The sequence below is a fragment of the Liolophura sinensis genome, chromosome 13, assembly GCF_032854445.1.
Source record: "Liolophura sinensis isolate JHLJ2023 chromosome 13, CUHK_Ljap_v2, whole genome shotgun sequence".
Taxonomy (NCBI): domain Eukaryota; kingdom Metazoa; phylum Mollusca; class Polyplacophora; order Chitonida; family Chitonidae; genus Liolophura; species Liolophura sinensis.
In genome coordinates this window covers 5,231,104-5,249,666 of record NC_088307.1, presented here as the reverse complement: position 1 = coordinate 5,249,666, position 18,563 = coordinate 5,231,104, and the positions used below count along the sequence as shown (strand labels likewise).

Here is an 18,563-nt window from a genome sequence, read left to right as displayed (position 1 = left end):
ATCCCGTGTGGATCCCGGTGGATCAATAATCAGACAGGACAGTAGGTCCAGATGGCTCAGTAATCAAAGACAGGAAGGTGGATCCCGGAGGCTCGATAACCACATATGAGGGTGGATTCCGGTGGCTCAAAAATCAGACAGGAGGGTGGGTCAGAGTGGCATAATGACCAAAGACAAGAGTGGATCCCGGTGGCTTAATAACCAAAGACAAGAGAGTGGATCTCGGTGGCTCAACGATCAAAGACAGGAGAGTGGATCCCGGTGGCTCAATGATCACAGACAGGAGGGTGGGTCCGGTTGGCTCATAAATCAGACAAGACAGTGGGCCAGAGTGGCATAATGATCAAAGACAAGAGAGTGGATCGCGGTGGCTCAATAATCAGACAAGAGAGTGGATCCCGGTGGCTCAATGATCACAGACAGGAGGGTGGGTCCGGTTGGCTCATAAATCAGACAGGACAGTGGGCCAGAGTGGCATAATGATCAAAGACAAGAGAGTGGATCCCAGTGGCTCAATAATCAGATGGGAAGGTGGACCCCCGTAGCTCAGTAATCCAAGACAGGAAGGTGGAAAAGTGGACATCCATCTATTGAATAATCGTTCCCTATAAAACGCATGTGTAAAAATCTGATGTGTCGCTAAACATTTAGTGAGATTAAAGGGGACATGCATCATGAGTGTGGTCACCCATGCTTTTTTTTATATACGAAAGGCGTTTCTCTCAGCTTAAAACCGAACCCAGCTCTAGCTTCCGATGACGCGCATCACGAGGAGGCGTGTAGCGTATACGGTACCCTTTACTGCGCGATGGCAACCCGGCATGGTAATTGGCAAATGGTCACACGTAGCCGGCGATATACGGCCTCTTGTCAATTTACCCCAGTTAGGGTTTAATTCTAACTATTCATGTAAATTGCTTAAATAGTAGCAAATTGCGCCCCATAGCACCATGACTTTAGCAAAATTAGACAGAAAAATTGCAGTGGTGTTTCATGCAATTTATTTCACGTCACTGATCCAGAACCACTCATCAAAATGCTGCGTTATCATCACGTGTAACATACATCGTTAAAACAGTGCAAAAGCGACCACGTGTTGATTGGTGTTATACGCCGTATTCAAGAATATTTCAGTAACACGACGGCTGCCAGTATTATGGTGGGAGGAAGACGGCCAAAGCCCGGGGGAAACCCACGACCGCTTACGATATATGATACAGGACTTACATCATAGAGTAATATGGATTACCCAACTTTGGTCCGACCTGCTTTCGGTAAGAGTTTCTTCATTCATCATCCTTAGGCGCTTGCTAGAAGATTGAAAGTTTGCAATATTAGAGTGTCTTCCATAATGTAACTTTTGTCCATGATACGGGCAGGTGCATATTCGTATCATCTAGGTGTCGATACAGACATTCATACACCAGTGTCAACCAAAATGGACGTTCCAGGTCAGTATCTATTTATTCGATTGGTGTTTTACCCCGTACTCAAGAACATTTCACTTACACGATGGTGGCCAGCATTAAGGTGGGAGGAACCAGGGCAGAGCCCGGGGAAAACCAACGACCATCCGCAGGTTGCTGAAGGATCCAGGTCGATAATTGCAGGGCCAATTCCCAAAACAACGATCCACACAAACCACGAAAGAAGTAATAAAGTATATAAAGTACGAAATTAAGACGGATCAGCAGTCGGCAGTTTTTAAAGATGTTGGAATATCATGGGCAATTAATGACCTCATAGACAATGTATCCAAATAAGTACACAATAAATGCATTCAAAAGGCGCTTGATAATGTGAGTTTTATTCAATAAATAATAACAACGTTTTGCATGTATGCAACAATGAAACAAACAAATAAAACAATAGTTACTACTTTCTGCAAAGTGTGCTTAAGTATGACTCGCATGGTTTCCTTACAAACCGTGAGACCATGGACTACTATGGCACGTTTTAAATTAAGTAATGCATACATCTGAAAACAAAAAAATGACGATGACTGATGACTTAATTCATATTCTGAAATGCGAATTCTGTTAAAAATATTTCCAGTACAACTCCCCAAACCTTGAGGCTCTTTGTCATTTAAAAACCAAACACACTATTTCATGTACACACTGAGGTCAAGTGTGCCGTGCAAACCAGATAAACTTTTTCTGGCACGTGTGGGACACTGGACACCATGCACACCTAAACCAAGCAAAACGTACGTTTAAAGCACTGAAAAAATGTATAGATGCCTTTGGTAACCGGTAACATTCAAGCACGGGAGTACTGTGATGTATTATGACCTTGAGAAAACATGACCTGAGCCCACTTGTACAAGGTCCACTTAACGTTACAAGGACGTAACAGACATGGCGACGAAATGCCTACATTGTTGGTTGCCATGGCAGCCTACATTGCTGGTTGTCATGGCACTTTATGGTTAAACCATGGTTAAAAAGGCCTCAAACAAGCGGGCCCTAGCCACTTAAGTTGTTGCTGTACACAGCTACAACAACGAGCCAGAAGAACAGTTTTCCTGAAGCCGTCCCGGCGAAATCTGTACATTTTTGCGTTCTCTACAGCCATGTGAACCATGTGTAGTACGGAACTGCTGCGCCTACACACATTTAAAAATAAGGTAATACACAAGTTCCACTGTGCCATATGAGACAGGAATGTGCTGGAACTCACAACTTGGATTGCTTTGGTTGTACTGCTGAACACTTAGCCTGTTAACGTGAAAATAAAACGGCTCTACTGCCAGATATTAAGCTTTGTGCGCCTTGAAAACCACAGTGTAGCTAGCACCAATGAATCAACTTAAAAGCAATGCATGGACGTTGAACAGTGATATGCATTTGGTTAAGTATTTTTTCTTCTAATTCTGAAGATGAAGAATGTTTCTAATTCTGAAAGACAATGAAATTTTCCAAATCTGAAGACGATGAATAATCCAGAATTTGCTGAGAAACTTTCTCAACTTTACGAACGATAATAAAGGATTCAAAATGTCCTAATGAAGATTTTTTCAAATTATGTTGATGAACAATGTTTCGAATTTCTTCGACAAAGAATACTCCTAATTTTGTAATAACTAACGTTTCTGACTCTGAATCTCCTGATGAAGATTCTTTCCAATTTCACGGACGATTGATGTTTCAAATTCTTCTGATCAAAAAATTCTCCTAACTTTACTGATAATTAATTTTTTCAACATTTCTGATGAAGAATTTTTCTGATTTTACTGTTGATTAAAAGTTCATGATTTGCCACAATTTTTTCACTGTTTCAAAATTAGGTGATGATGACTTTTTCTAGTCTCACTGAAAACTGTTCCAAATGTGTTCATAACGGTGTTGGCCTTTTAAGACATTCATCAAAAAGTGTTATCACATCATATTTGTCACCACATGGAATTATAAAATCACAGCCAGTGCAAATGTCAACAATGTCAACAATGTGTACAAAAGACAAAGAACAGGTTTTGCTGGGCTTGACAAAAGCAGACAGAAACAGAAATGAACATGGTGAAAACAAGCAAACCACGAATGAAAAATGTACTAATACTGAGAAATACACAATACGTACTACATGTATATGCAAATACAGAATTTACCAAAAACCTCATGGAAAGAGGCCTGTAGGCTCTGAACAGTCAAGTGTGAAACACAAAAGCGAAATACAGTACGTATGTGCATTCATTTATAGAAGGCATACGTAAAATGAAAACAAAACAATTTCAATTTCAGATTTGACACAAAAAATTCAGTATAATAACTCTTTTCTGTTACAAAGAGAAGCACTTATAATAATTAAAGTGATGGTAAGCAATGCGTACATGTGTGAGCTTAGCAGTACAGCTGAAGATGAGAAGAAAAAATCCTTGGCCACCAACAACAAATAAAAAAAGCAAAGGGAGTGAAGCCAGCTTTTGAGCCGAAAGGCAGGATGACATGATGGATATTAATGCAGCACCATGATAATACTGGGAACATCCTTACACAATTTTAACTCCAACAAAAAAAAAGAAAAAAAAATTCAAGATCTGCAGATTTGTTCCCAAAAGATAAGCATGTGACCCTATGGAGAAAAAAAAAATCACCACCATGCTCGGCCTGTCAAAGCACAGGGATTCTTCAATAATACTGTAGTTGTACGTCCTGTAAATACCTAAACGCATTGTGTATATTTTCCACTTAGTCCTCTCGTTTTCTTGTACTGCTGATATGTACGTAACAATCAATCGTACACAAGTAAAGTCAATATCACTTGATGCTGATGATGTTTTTCCAACTACCGGGCCACCTGTGACTTTTGTCGGACTGGTTAGCTGACTTCGGCGTGTCTGTCATCGCAACCGCCCCATTCAGAGCACTTAGAGTTTCTGTCGGGTGAGAGACACGGCGTTGCTGACGATTGGCCCCTCCCCCACCTTTATTTTCGCTTAGACGCCGGCTTGCAGAGCTTTCTGGAGGCCTCTTGCATGTGTCACTCCAATACTCCAGCTTCTCGTCAATGGTGACATTGCCGTCAGATTGCGCGCGGCAGTGCCACACCTCTTTGGATTTCTTGGACGTGGCGTTTCTGTTCACATTGGCGTTTGAGAGTCCCTTATTACTGGCTGACTTTGAGATCCTGACCGCTGCAGTCTGGGTTGACATGGGACGGGAACCGCCAAAGCTAGCACTTGTTGATGCCTTCACGGGGAATTTAGAGTAAAAGCCGGCAGTGTCTCTCTCAGAGCACACCGTGCTGGCTATACTGGTACTACTGCCACCACTGCTGTCACTTGGCTGGTACCCTGGTCGGCATTTCACACCATTCACCGATACACTACTCGGCTGACCCGACATGATTCCTGGCTGAGAATCTGACAGGGGCTTCTCTGACGGACACCTGTCACTCCCATCAAACCACGCCATTCCTGGGCCATTAAAAGCTCCAGCTGTGGAAGCACTGCTCTGATTGGATGAGGAACTACTGGAGGGTGTCACCTCTCTCATTCTGTTATAGATAGTGGACTTTGACTCAAGATTTTTGTGCTTCTTTTTCTTCTTCTTTTTGTTCCCCTCTGTCAGCTGAAAACAGAATACAGAAATAGTATTTGCTAATTTACAGGTGTTTACGCCATACTATTTATTTATTTGATTGGAGTTTTACATCGTACTCAAGAATATTTCACTTACACGACAGTGGCCAGCCATATGGTGGGAGGAAACTGGGCAGAGATCGGGGGGAAAAGCCGGATCATGTTGCAAGTTTCTGTTAGACATTCCGAGCATGTAAGCAATACCAAGGTGGTTAGGTGCATGGGTGGAAGGAACCAGAGCTGCCAAAAGTAAGCCTCGCCATTTGCTACACATGAAGGTACCTCAGAAACCTTATCAAACTGCAGGTGACCTAGCAAGATCTGGATTTGACACCTTGACCACATTGGTCAATCTCCCGCCATAGCCTGTATAAGAAGAGCAGGGATTTTGCTATCCTTGTGAGTAGAAGGCTACCCTGGAAAAGTAGCCACTAATTAAATGAAGAACAATAGGAGATCTGGTCATTTACCTGCCCAAAATTTTACTCAAGTAGCAGGCTGCAGGTAGCTGGTAACCTCATTATAATAAACAGTTTGAGAGAGGCAAGAAATTCAGAATGTACCTTTGTATCTGAGGAGACCGCAGCAACCAACGGTTCAACTATACTAAATTCAAGTTGAGTATCTGTAAGAAATAGAGAAATGTGTCATAGATCACGAGACAAATTGAGCTAAATTGTGTCACAGATCATGAGGCAAATTGAGATAAATTGTGTCACAGATCATGAGGCAAATTGAGCTAAATTGTGTCACAGATCATGAGACAAATTGAGATAAATTGTGTCACAGATCATGAGACAAATTGAGCTAAATTGTGTCACAGATCATGAGGCAAATTGAGATAAATTGTGTCATAGATCATGAGATAAATTGAGCTAAATTGTGTCACAGATCATGAGACAAATTGAGCTAAATTGTGTCACAGATCATGAGACAAATTGAGCTAAATTGTGTCACAGATCATGAGACAAATTGAGCCAAATTGTGTCACAGATCATGAGGCAAATTGAGCTAAATTGTGTCACAGATCATGAGGCAAATTGAGCTAAATTGTGTCATAGATCATGAGATAAATTGAGCTAAATTGTGCCACAGATCATGAGACAAATTGAGCTAAATTGCGTCACAGATCATGAGGCAAATTGAGATAAATTGTGTCATAGATCATGAGATAAATTGAGCTAAATTGTGTCACAGATCATGAGACAAATTGAGCTAAATTGCATCACAGATCATGAGACAAATTGAGCTAAATTGCGTCACAGATCATGAGACAAATTGAGCTAAATTGTGTCATAGATCACGAGACAAATTGAGCTAAATTTTCAACTTCACATATTCCATCAGTTCTTCGTCAAGAATTTATATCACAGACACCAACTGTGAGGGTTATTCCATAGAGTGCAATCTCTCATACAATGAACGGTTATCACTTCATTAAGGGTTTTGATTTTCCATTATGACACAGAATAAAAGGAAATATTTACACATACTAAACATGCCTTTAAGTACAGAAAGAGGCTCTATCAGCACTGACTACAAAGGGGGGCATACCTAGAGCTCTTTCGCTGTAGTGTCTCACCAGAGTGGATGACAATTCTTCAACATTCTTGCATGTTTGCAAGATGTTCATTCAAGCATATGCTGAGGGCATTATTCCGTTTAGGCTGGTGACACATTTTGAAGCCCTAAAATTGGCCAACCCAACCAATGCAGTTTTGTCTAGAAAATCAATCAAAAAGGTACTAAAACTACACTGAAAGTTGCTCTTTTGCTTGCAACAATGTTGCAGAATTAGGGTCCCTCTGTCAACACAAGTTACACAGGACGTTACCTAGAGCACTTTCGCTGGAGTGTTTCACCAGGGGGGGGTGAGGAGAGGAGTAACCTATGGTGCCCGTGGAGGAGTTTCGTCTACGTCGTCGTTTGGGCGGGCCCGGCCCCGAGGGCATGTTTTCTAACAGCTTCTGTATCTCTGGGGTGATGTAAGGACTCTGGGTGCGACGCCAGCTCATCAATAACAACACAAAGACGACAACGACTTCCATGGTGGCCCACGTGAAGTTACGCTCTGTTAACTGTAACGAAATGAACAATAACATATGAGCAGGTCGCCAGGAAATGCTGGAAGGAATCTCAAGATTTGAATCATACATAATCAACAGTGATGCCCTTCACTTGCTTAGTCCATTTAAGCAATTGTTCTAGCCTATCACAGCAGGGCACCCTTCAGGAAATTGACTAAACAGTCTTTTGTAACTTTACAGCATAAATACACAAACATCATTTACAAAAAATTTACAAGAAAATTGGTTTTACAAAGTTTTGCTTAAAGTGTCAAGTGAGATCAGTTTTCTCTTAGACCTGGTACTCGATTTTGGGAAAACGCTTGAGCCCAGTAATTTTGCATTCCTCACCTTTTGGTCCAAGTGACCCACATTGTCTGCCAGCTTGCTCACGAGGGAAGTCAGGTTGTCTATGCGGGCCTCCAAGATGCCAATCAGTTCACGATTGTGCTGATCCTATATGGACAAACATGGAGAGAAATCACTACACTGTAATAATGAGTGTGAGAATGAAACGGTAGTCAAATCAACGAAATACGCTCTTCTTCATACAAAAGAACAGGAATTTGTCATTTTAATGTTTTGCTCTACTTTACACCCAGACTCTAAAAGACTTTAAAAAGAATTTAATGAGTGGAGGAGACCAGTGTGCAAGGGGTGAAGTTACAAACATTCCCTTCCACAAAACCTTGGACTGTACTGCCACACAGCCACAATGAGCCGAACGTGTTCGACTGCACAGACAGTGAGAGCGAGGGAATCTACGAATTCTCAATCAGCTGAAAGAGAACAAATTTGGGCCTGACCTTTTCCTCCACCAGTTTGGTGGTGTTGCTGAGCCTGGACATGGTCTTGTTAAGCAGTTTCATCACCTCGTCCGACTGCTTGCGGTAGCGTTTGCTGAGCTCTTCCAAGAAGCGGCTGCTCAGTGACACGTTTAGCTCCAATGCCTTTAGTCGATTATTCAGCCTCATTATCGCCGTTTCCCGCTTCATATGAGGCGAGATTGGCACACGCACAAGGTTAAGGTCTCTCTTGCCCTCCTCTCCTGCCAATGAATCTGATTGGTTAATGGCTTTTATAACCTTGTTGCTGTCTTGCAATGACGCACCTGCATCTTCCACAGGTGTCGGCTGAACAAGAGTCGTGTCCCTCGTGACTTCTGCAGGTGGATCTGTCACTTCTTCCTTTATGGGATCAGCTTTCTCGGCTTGTTGGCCATTCTCAGTAGTTCCTTCCCCTTCATTAGTAACACTTTGCCCAGGGGGACTCAGAGACACAGTAGTGTCCTCGTTAACGGGAGGTAGTGCAGGTGTTGAGCTCACGGATGCGTCATCGCTCTCGGCAGTCTTCTTGGTGACAGAGGGATTGTTGTACGATGGTTCCAGCTCAACGGGTGGTAGCTGCTGAGCCTTATCTTCACCGGTCTCGTGTGTCAGTTCTGATGAACCGCCTGCTGTATCCTGAGACAATTCCTCTGTCCTAGAGGGCGCCACTGCTGTTGGGATCAGCACATGACCTGGCTGTGGATGCATCGTTACATCATTGCTGTCGGTCGCCACCTTGCTGGGATCTACGATACTCACTGTCGATGAGAATGACACCAGGGTTTCTTCAACAATACTTACATCTATCTTTGACTCTGGTGATACAATGCTCTCGCTTTCACTTTCACTCTCACTCTTCGTCACCTCTGTAACTGAGCTCTGTAAATGTTCTACAACACTCTTTGTGGTTCTCGGTCTGGGAGTGGCCGTGGTGATCATCACAAAATTTGGATCATTTGCAGAGCTTGATGTGACACTCTCCTCCGATACCTCAGCTTTCGTTTCTTCTGACTTTTCACCTTCCACGGTAGTCTCTTGGACATTCACAGAGACTGATTCTGATGACAAAATATTGCTAGAGGTTTCTTCAACCATGTCTTTCACTTTCACTTTCTTGGTCCACTTTCTGCGCTTTGCAGGACAAGACTGCCGATGCTGGAGACTCCCTAACAGCAGGTTGATGTAGATACAGTTCTTACGTCCCTCAGACCTCTGTTTTAAGGCGGAGATGTTGCCATGACATGAGGAGCAGCTCTGTGCCAGCTCCTTATTCCCGATGGAGGAGAAGAAGTTCCAGTCAATAAGAGTGACGAGAGGTTCGGTCAGACGATCCGGCGATGGTGGCTGTTCATGGTCCTCTAGTTTTATCACAAAATTGTCATCTGGATAAAAAAAAAAGGCAACAAACCCAACAAGACAATTAGTATCCCACAAATAAATGTAACAAAATATTTAACAACATTCGGAACAGCTACTGCACAGACACTTGAGAGTAACAGAAAGACAGAACAGAAAAATTATCCCTCTAATCTTTCAATAGATTTATTCCCAGTTACGTCAGCCCAGGACAGCAACTTCTTTGTGCTGTGCACTTTTCAAAGCGCCAACGACACACGCTGGGATTTAGGTACGAATTTCAAGGCATACTGGATATCACAAGAGATTCAATCCTCACTTCCTCTCGTGCCTAAAATCACAGCCAAAGTTGTGCGCACACAAGGCACAACTGCTGAGCAACAAGTAACCTTGTGCTCAGCAGCAAAGTCATTTATGCTTCAGTCATAAAAAGCAAGCACTTAAAGAACTAAACTCAGAAAAGGAAAGAAATTTTAATTGGCACATTGTTCTGCAGTAAAGAATCGGTGTACAAATTTTAAACTTCCTACAGCAAACCATTTGGTTGTACCTGTATTTGAATTTTTGAATTAAATCCAGATGTTTGATAAATATGGTACCTGGGGCCTAGGGACTGACAGAGGACTTACTTTTGACAGTGTGTGGGTAAGGCTCCTGGGGTTGGATGTCCGTGGAATTGGTAACAGTGCTGTTGTCTGTGTCTGAGCCAGGGGAAACAGGTATGCTGCAAAGGTAACAAAAAATGATGTGAGTGAAGGTCAGAAATAACCTTGTGTGAGCCAGGGGAAACAGGCCCTGCAAGCTAGTCAACCATGTTTTTACTGAATTTTAATACGTTAAATACAAGAAATTCTGCAGGTTTAAGATTGGGTTGAGTCTGCATTACCTTGCATCAGGAACACAGGGTAGAGGATAACCGTCCTCTGTCAGGTTACTCTCTAATGACTCCAACTCTGTGCTGTTCCCTGAAAAAAACACGTTTTTGCCGTATAACAATTTTATCAAACTACATGATGTATAAAAATGAAACAGAAACAGAAACAGAATAAATAAAAACATGGAAATACCACAAAATGATTGTAGACTATGCAGTTTGTACAGGTAACTACCACAACAACATTTGCCCTTAGCCATGTTACCTTAATGAAGATGCTACAACACATGAAAATAATGCTGTATGTCATACAGGGTGAACTTCTGAAAAACACAAGAGACACAACTCACCTGTGTTGCCAGAATGCACCTCCTCCACCTGTGGAGCCTGCTCGTTATCCTCCACTTTCAACACCTTCTTCACCAGGCTTATCACGGTGTCTGAGGGGACAGATCATACCATTTATTTACCTTGTAGACCAATCAATCCATTTCCACCTAAAGGTTTGTTAACAACACTACCACAAATCATGGTGTCTGAGGGGACAGATCATACCATTTATTTACCTTGTAGACCAATCAATCCATTTCCACCTAAAGGCTTGTTAACAACACTACCACAAATCACGGTGTCTGAGGGGACAGATCATACCATTTATTTACCTTGTAGACCAATCAATCCATTTCCACCTAAAGGCTTGTTAACAACACTACCACAAATCACGGTGTCTGAGGGGACAGATCATACCATTTATTTACCTTGTAGACCAATCAATCCATTTCCACCTAAAGGCTTGTTAACAACACTACCACAAATCATGGTGTCTGAGGGGACAAATGATACCATTTATTTACCTTGTAGACCAATCAATCCATTTCCACCTAAAGGCCTGTTAACAACACTACCACAAATCACGGTGTCTGAGGGGACAGATCATACCATTTATTTACCTTGTAGACCAATCAATCCATTTCCACCTAAAGGCCTGTTAACAACACTACCACAAATCACGGTGTCTGAGGGGACAGATCATACCATTTATTTACCTTGTAGACCAATCAATCCATTTCCACCTAAAGGTTTGTTAACAACACTACCACAAATCACGGTGTCTGAGGGGACAGATCATACCATTTATTTACTATGTAGACCACCACAAATCACGGTGTCTGAGGGGACAAATCATACCATTTATTTACCTTGTAGACCAATCAATCCATTTCCACCCAAAGGCCTGTTAACAACACTACCACAAATCATGGTGTCTGAGGGGACAGATCATACCATTTATTTACCTTGTAGACCAATCAATCCATTTCCACCTAAAGGCTTGTTAACAACACTACCACAAATCACAGTGTCAGAGGGGACAGATCATGTAAATTTCTGATTATGTAAATATGTCTTCACCAGCAAAAAATTACAGGGATAGTCCACATTTCCCACAAATTAGACATTTTTTAGGGGTTTTTTTGTTACACAGTACCATCTTCCGACATTGGACAAAAGATTTATTCTGTTGTGAAACAACAATTAAAATCAAATGATCAGAATATCTAACAATGACTGCCATAATATTTTCTTTGCAGGATTCTTTCCATCAAAGAGAAACATGGTAATGGTAGAATCTTTGTCATATGCAAAAGTCATCAACAGCTTTACAATGCAAAAGACAAAATAAGGGTTTCTCCATCATAAGTTTCAAATATACCATATTGTTTGCTGCTTGCTGAAAATAGGGTCTTCATTTGGCCAGTAAGAAAGTAACTCCTTCAAAGAAAAACTCTTTAATATTGTGACAAAAACTTATGGATAATCTCTTATTCATATCAGATTGACTGGTGTTACTTGAAAGTAATCTGGTTGTCTGATGTTACATTGGAAGTGTAATTGTGATTACTTGACTACTGCGTATTTAACATGAAATACATGATCTGTACATGATCAGGGGCCTCCGTGGCTCAGTTGGTTAGCGCGCTAGCGCAGCGCAATGACCCAGGAGTCTCTCACCAATGCGGTCGCTGTGAGTTCAAGTCCAGCTCATGCTGGCTTTCTCTCCGGCCGTATGTGAGAAGGTCTGTCAGCTACCTGCGGATGGTTGTGGGTTTCCCCCGGGTTCCGCCCGGTTTCCACCCACCATAATGCTGGCCGCCGTCGTATAAGTGAAATATTCTTGAGCACGGCGTAAAACACCAATCAAAAAAAAAAAAAAAAAGATCTGTACAAGAGCAACAACGACAACACGAAAATGGCGCAAAATATTCAAAAATAACTGTTGTCTGCAGCTTACCTCTGCTGTTAAGTTCTAAAATACTGACACATTACTGCGTGAATATTCAGAGGAACTCTTGTATCGGCTGATCGAGTTTGAGACAAGCAATCACCACAATCAAACATTACACCTGGAGACTTTTTCTTATGCAAATCTAACATTTTACAAGTACAAGCAGATTCCTGCCGACCAAAACGAGTTGATCATGAAAATTTGACAAGAAAACACCATTCTTGTTCATGTCTTACCTTTGGCACTTTCAAATAAATTTGTTGGATTTCCACCTTCCTCATCATTAGAGAGCATATCACCTAGAAAAGAGAAGAAAAAAGTTACAGTACAATCATTTATAACTGAAACTGGTTTTATCTGGGTTTGATTGGTCTTTTCCAGCCAATGATCCAGTAAAGGCCCAATCCAACACAGGAATAGCAGGACAATGATATTACAAGCTTAAATGGCTACAGAATAGAATGAAATTTGGAAGAAAACATTGGGGCCAGTTACTGAACACACTAGACATAAGGTTTATCAGGAGCGTGTTAAACAGAAAACCAGTGCTGACTCCGTCTCCACTTTAACATGGCAGAGATGGGAGGAAATATGAAGTCTTGGAAATGGGCTATCGTGTTTCTGGTTAACCCTCTGACACCACGTGGCATTAAGCCACACATGAGCACTTAGGTTCACACTTCGACAGGTAGTATGCCTCATTAGCTTACCTGTGTTCTGCATCTCATTACCACTGTCACCGTCATCATCATAATTGAGGTCCACACCAAACACCCTGGCATACAGAAACAAGGAAAGAGACTATCACTGTATGATGTAACACAAGCAATAACTGTCTCCTACAAATAAGGAACATTTTCATGTTTCAGCATTCATATGTGGTGGCAGTTTTGTATGCTTAAAATGTTATATGTGACTACTTTACTGGAAATATAAGAAGCTCTGCAACACCAGACAGATCATTCAAGTACGGTAATTCTTCAACCGTTTCACATGTTAGCAAAGTATTTATTTATGCATATTCTGAAGGCATTCTTCTTAGTATACTGTTAAAATAACTGCAACAGTTTTGTCTCCAAAATCAAATTACAGATGTGCATAAATTGCAATGAAAGTTGCTCTTTCTTAAGCTAAAAGGTTGAAGAATTACTTTAAGAGCTAGTTGAATTTTACAGATGCATATCACTATTGTCTATTCAGGATTCCAGTGTTGTCTATTCAGGATTCCATAACAGCCACTGTTGTGTATTCAGGATTCCACAACAGCAACTGTTGCGTATTCAGGATGCCACTGTTGTCTATTCAGGATTCCAATGTTGTCTATTCAGGATTCCATAACAGCCACTGTTGTGTATTCAGGATTCCACTGTTGTGTATTCAGGGTCCCACTGTTGTTTATTCAGGATTCTACTGTTGTCTATTCAGGATTCCACTGTTGTCCAATCAGGATTCCACTGTTGTCCAATCAGGATTCCACTGTTGTGTATTCAGGATTCCACTGTTGTCTATTCAGGATTCCACTATTGTCTATTCAGGATTCCACTGTTGTATGGCGGCCATCGTATAAGTGAAATATTCTTGAGTACAGCCTAAAAACTCAATCAATCAAATAAATGAAATAAATCCTCACCTGAACAGGGTTATGGGACAGAAATGCTCCTCCCTGAAGTGGTCCACCATCTCCACCTTGACGAACTTGGTGTAATGTTCATCCTCCACCTGAAAGGAATGGGTGCTTCTCTCCTCTGTGGCGTGAAATGTGCCCACCTGGTGCCATTCCTTAGCAGGGTACCTGTGGGTATAAACACCAGACACATGTAAACCCTAACATATTTTTTTTGTATTGTTACTCCTGAGACACTACAGTAAAGCAACTAAAATGAATTTTTAAAGGTAAATAAATGGCATAAAATCTTACTTTCAGTGCTGAAAAGTAAGATATCTTTCACATGAACCTTAGGACAGCTTTCTATGACCAGTTGAAATCCCAGAATTAGGCAAAATGTCTAACTTAGAATGAAATTTTAGTTCATTCACTCTGTTTGTAAAATTTTAACTGGGACAATTTCTTTCATTTCTTTTCCACACAGCAAGCCTACATTTGCAATGGTTGTGACAAGATATTGTCCAGCATTCTGATTGTACAATACATGAATTGCTAGGATGTCAAAAACTGACACACTTATAGAGCTACTTCTTTGCAGCTACATGTCATAACTGAGTTTGGTAAATTACGTCTTCAATTTTACAAAACATGATATAAGCCAGTAAAATCAATGTAAGTCTCAAACACAAGCCAAAATACATCAAACAGGTGTTTTTCGTTATGTAGAGCTGACAGATACTGTTTTGATACGATGTCTGACACTGACAAACCACTGAAAATGTTGACTAATGTGATGGCATAACTCACAAAAAATATCAAGATTACTGTTCCCCACGATGATGAGTAAATAGGTTCACAGACACACAGCTACATATGACTCCCCCCACTGTATTCCCAAGGGGCATAAAAAGGTAACTCTATATGCTCTTAACGAATGTTAGGAATTTACCTGTCACTGAGGTGAACCCTGAAGGTCTTTGGCTGAGATGAGAAGAGCTCAAAACTGGCCAGCTCGATTGTTCTCACCTGGATTGGCTCACAAAGTTCAACGATGAACCTGAAAGAAACAAAGGGAGTTTTTTTGTGCAGGTGGTTACTTATCCTGTTCAGGGACCTGTATAGGTTCTAAACATTTCCAGAAAAAAAGTACATTTTAGAGGCATTACTTTTGGTTTACTAGACTATCCTAAGACCTTCCAACCAAACGTTAAGACATAGGTCTAAAACAGAACCCAGGGGAAAAGGCAAAAATGACATGGAAGAAATTTTAAGGTAAATATAGTAAATCAGTATCGCTTGTGTGAAGGTGGGACAGGTACAGATGTGACAGTCTATGAAAATAATGAGAATATTGAACACGATTATTTCTTGAAAGCAAAATGTAGAAGTTCTTGAATGTAAGGGTAAAGTATTCATAAGGGAAAGACTTGATGGATGTTTCTGAAAATAACAAAGCAGTCTCAAAGACTGAGCAATCAATAATGACTTATTATTTACCACACAGACCAATGTACATACCTCAATCTTTTCGCATACGAAAGATCAACTTACAGTGCAATTTATGCACATTTTTAATTTAATTTTGGAGACCAAACTACATTGGCTGAATTGGCCAGTTTCAGAGCTTCACAAAAAGTCTAATTTTATCAGTCAAACACACTATAGTGCCTTCAGAATATGCCCGAATGAACCCCTTGCAAACATGCGATCAACATATAAATTACAGTTATTTCCCCACCCACTGTCCAGGACTCACGACAATGAGCTCTGATTCTCACCATTTCTTGGCAGTACAGGGATTGGTCATATAGTCATCCTTGTTCCCGTTCAGGATACCATTGGTGTTCTGAGCCTCTCGATTTGCCGCCAGAACCTTAGCACCGCAATCACGCAAGGCGTAATTGTTACGGCTCTGCTTCACGGTTTTTGGCTGAACAGCTCCCCCTGGCATGTTACCCAAACCTAAAATATAGATGTAGTGTCAGTTATCTTCACACCTTAAGAACTTGTAAATGTCAAATACTGGACAAAATTCAGTTTCTGTTCGGACAAATTTGGAGCTGTAGCATTAAACAATTGTGATGAGAAGTTTTCAAACTATTCAGTCAGCTTATTGACAGGCTGTACAATTTGACATTCATCGCCACGATAGTGCTAAAATACTGCCGAAGTGGCGTTAAGCCATAATCATTCATTCATTTTAGCATTCATTCATAAATAAAAAGTACATCTAGAAAACATTTCACTTGAAGAACAATCTGACCAAACAAGTCTTTATTACCTTCGGCAAATTTCAAAATTATACCTAATATTGTTAAATTGCAAAAAAAAAAAAAAAAAAATTATCAAAATGCATCACATGGGGATTCTACGACAGACGTTTCCACTGATGATGGTACAACAAACGATGATATTGATAATAAATTTCAGCACTATTTGAAACTGGATAGCTTGGCTAGTTATTACAAACACTTTATACCTCCGGGAGTGTCATTTTATACCTCCAGGAGTGTCATTTTACACCTCCAGGAGTGTCATTTTATACCTCCAGGAGTGTCATTTTTATACCTCCAGGAGTGTCATGTTACACCTCCAGGAATGTCATTTTATACCTCCAGGAGTGTCATTTTATACCTCCAGGAGTGTCATTTTATACCTCCAGGAGTGTCATTTAAAGTATAGCTTGGCAAATTCTCACTTACTCTCTTGCTCCAGTTTGGTTTTCTCCTCTTCTGCCAGAACCTTCGCCGTCCATTCTCCAAAGCTGGGAAACTCTTCCTGCCCTCCCTCAGTTGTCTCCCCTGAATCGCCTCCATCCTTGATGACCTCTTGTACTACCCCTCCATCTAATGGAAACTGAAGTTCAATGGCATCTTTCTGGGGTGGTATTGTTGAGGTCTCTCTTATATTTACTGAGGGGAGTTCTACATCGTGGGGAGCTATCTCCACATCGGGAACGATATTCGTTGCTGTACTTTCTTTCTCACTGGAAATAAAAGGGGGAATATTATTTCTCATGTATTTTGCTAATGGTAGTCGTCCCCTGTGTATTTAATTTAATCAATAATTTGGTGTTTCAAGCCATACTCAAGAATTCTTCACTAATATCTGACAACAATGTTTCTGGATGACTACATGGCAAATCCCTGCAATTCATCAGGTAGATGTAAGGTGCAAACCGCTTCACCTTAAATCATCACCAAAGCAGCGAGAGCTGGATTCAAGTCTGAGAGGTCAATGGTCAGTGGGAAGAAGTGCTGAAGGAAGGGCAACTCTTCACCAGTGTCAGGCCACCCATGGTTTGGACACTATATGACAACAGTGATGGACTGAAAATTTAGATACCCTGTTCTGACGGTTTGAAAAAATGTGTCACTTCTATATGGGGAAATATCCATTTCAAACAATTACCGAAAATCTTATGCAAATTTATGTCATGTTTAGAACATTTTTGTCTTACATCGCAAGGCTAACATTTTTATCAGATAAAACCACTAGTCGTCAATTAATATTGTAAGTAACAGAAATATATTAACTGAATCCACTTACTTTGTTGTAGAGTACGCAACTACGTCATCATTGTTTTTTTCCTCAGCTTTGGCATCGGCAGCCTCTTTGATGAACTCCTTTACATCCTCAAGTGTGTCATCTGCCCGCAGTGTTTGAACAGAGTTGTCTCCCTTCTCCACTGTGTCAGGTACAGCATTCAGGGTTACCTCCTCTTGAGCACCAGCCTTCCCCTGTTGGTTGTCCTTGGGAGTGGCATGGTCAGGATGGTCTGGGGTTGAGGTCTGGGTGAGCGTCAAGCTGACATCTGTATCAAACACACTGAAAAGACAGGTAAAATCATATCTATAAAGTAAGGCTATAGAGTTTTTATAGACAAGACCATCTCAACTTGAGAAAACTAAAATGCACTCCAGTAGCACAAACCTCTGCCAGGGCTAAATGTACAAATTCCCACACTACAGACAAAGGGCTGAAACTCATATAAAAACATATAAAAACTGATGGATCCAGCTCACCACCAAATTGTAATGGACTGGTGTATGCAACTCAAGGCCTGTCTGTGCACAATCTTTTATGCAAATCTCTTGTATCTTTTTCATGTTTTTCCCCACTGACATATGCCTCTTTTCATATCGTCACGTTTCACCCAATGAAGCGATTTTTAAAGAATGGTTTCACATAAAAACATTTTCACATATGATACAGGAACTTTCAGTGCAATTTATACACAATTTTATTTGATTTTGGAGACAAAACTACATTGGTTGGGTTGGCCAGTTTCAAGGATTCACAAAAAGTATAATTTTGTAAGTTTACATGAAATAATGCCTTCAGAATATGCTTGAATAAACACCTTGCAACATCTCTAACCAGTTAACTATATGTCATACTGTAGCTACCTGTTAACAGTGCTGACAAGACATCTTCTGGCTTACACTACACATCACTTCCTCAGAACAA

General features: G+C 40.9%; 1 protein-coding gene across 1 annotated transcript in view; it reads right to left on the bottom strand.

Moving 5' to 3' along the window:
• Positions 1 to 1,786: 1,786 nt before the first annotated feature.
• LOC135480462 (SUN domain-containing ossification factor-like) overlaps positions 1,787 to 18,563 on the bottom strand; it is a 47,229-nt gene continuing 30,452 nt past the window's right edge. Inside the window, exons 5-19 of the mRNA XM_064760300.1 lie at positions 17,643 to 17,921; positions 16,796 to 17,079; positions 15,872 to 16,055; positions 15,043 to 15,150; positions 14,118 to 14,279; positions 13,198 to 13,262; positions 12,724 to 12,786; positions 10,554 to 10,643; positions 10,216 to 10,294; positions 9,959 to 10,053; positions 7,953 to 9,355; positions 7,498 to 7,602; positions 6,915 to 7,158; positions 5,644 to 5,705; positions 1,787 to 5,069 (exon numbers count right to left, since the gene is read on the bottom strand). Coding sequence (XP_064616370.1) covers positions 4,257 to 5,069; positions 5,644 to 5,705; positions 6,915 to 7,158; positions 7,498 to 7,602; positions 7,953 to 9,355; positions 9,959 to 10,053; positions 10,216 to 10,294; positions 10,554 to 10,643; positions 12,724 to 12,786; positions 13,198 to 13,262; positions 14,118 to 14,279; positions 15,043 to 15,150; positions 15,872 to 16,055; positions 16,796 to 17,079; positions 17,643 to 17,921 — 4,036 coding nt within the window. The 3' untranslated portion in view covers positions 1,787 to 4,256. The remainder of the gene's footprint in view (positions 5,070 to 5,643; positions 5,706 to 6,914; positions 7,159 to 7,497; positions 7,603 to 7,952; positions 9,356 to 9,958; positions 10,054 to 10,215; positions 10,295 to 10,553; positions 10,644 to 12,723; positions 12,787 to 13,197; positions 13,263 to 14,117; positions 14,280 to 15,042; positions 15,151 to 15,871; positions 16,056 to 16,795; positions 17,080 to 17,642; positions 17,922 to 18,563) is intronic.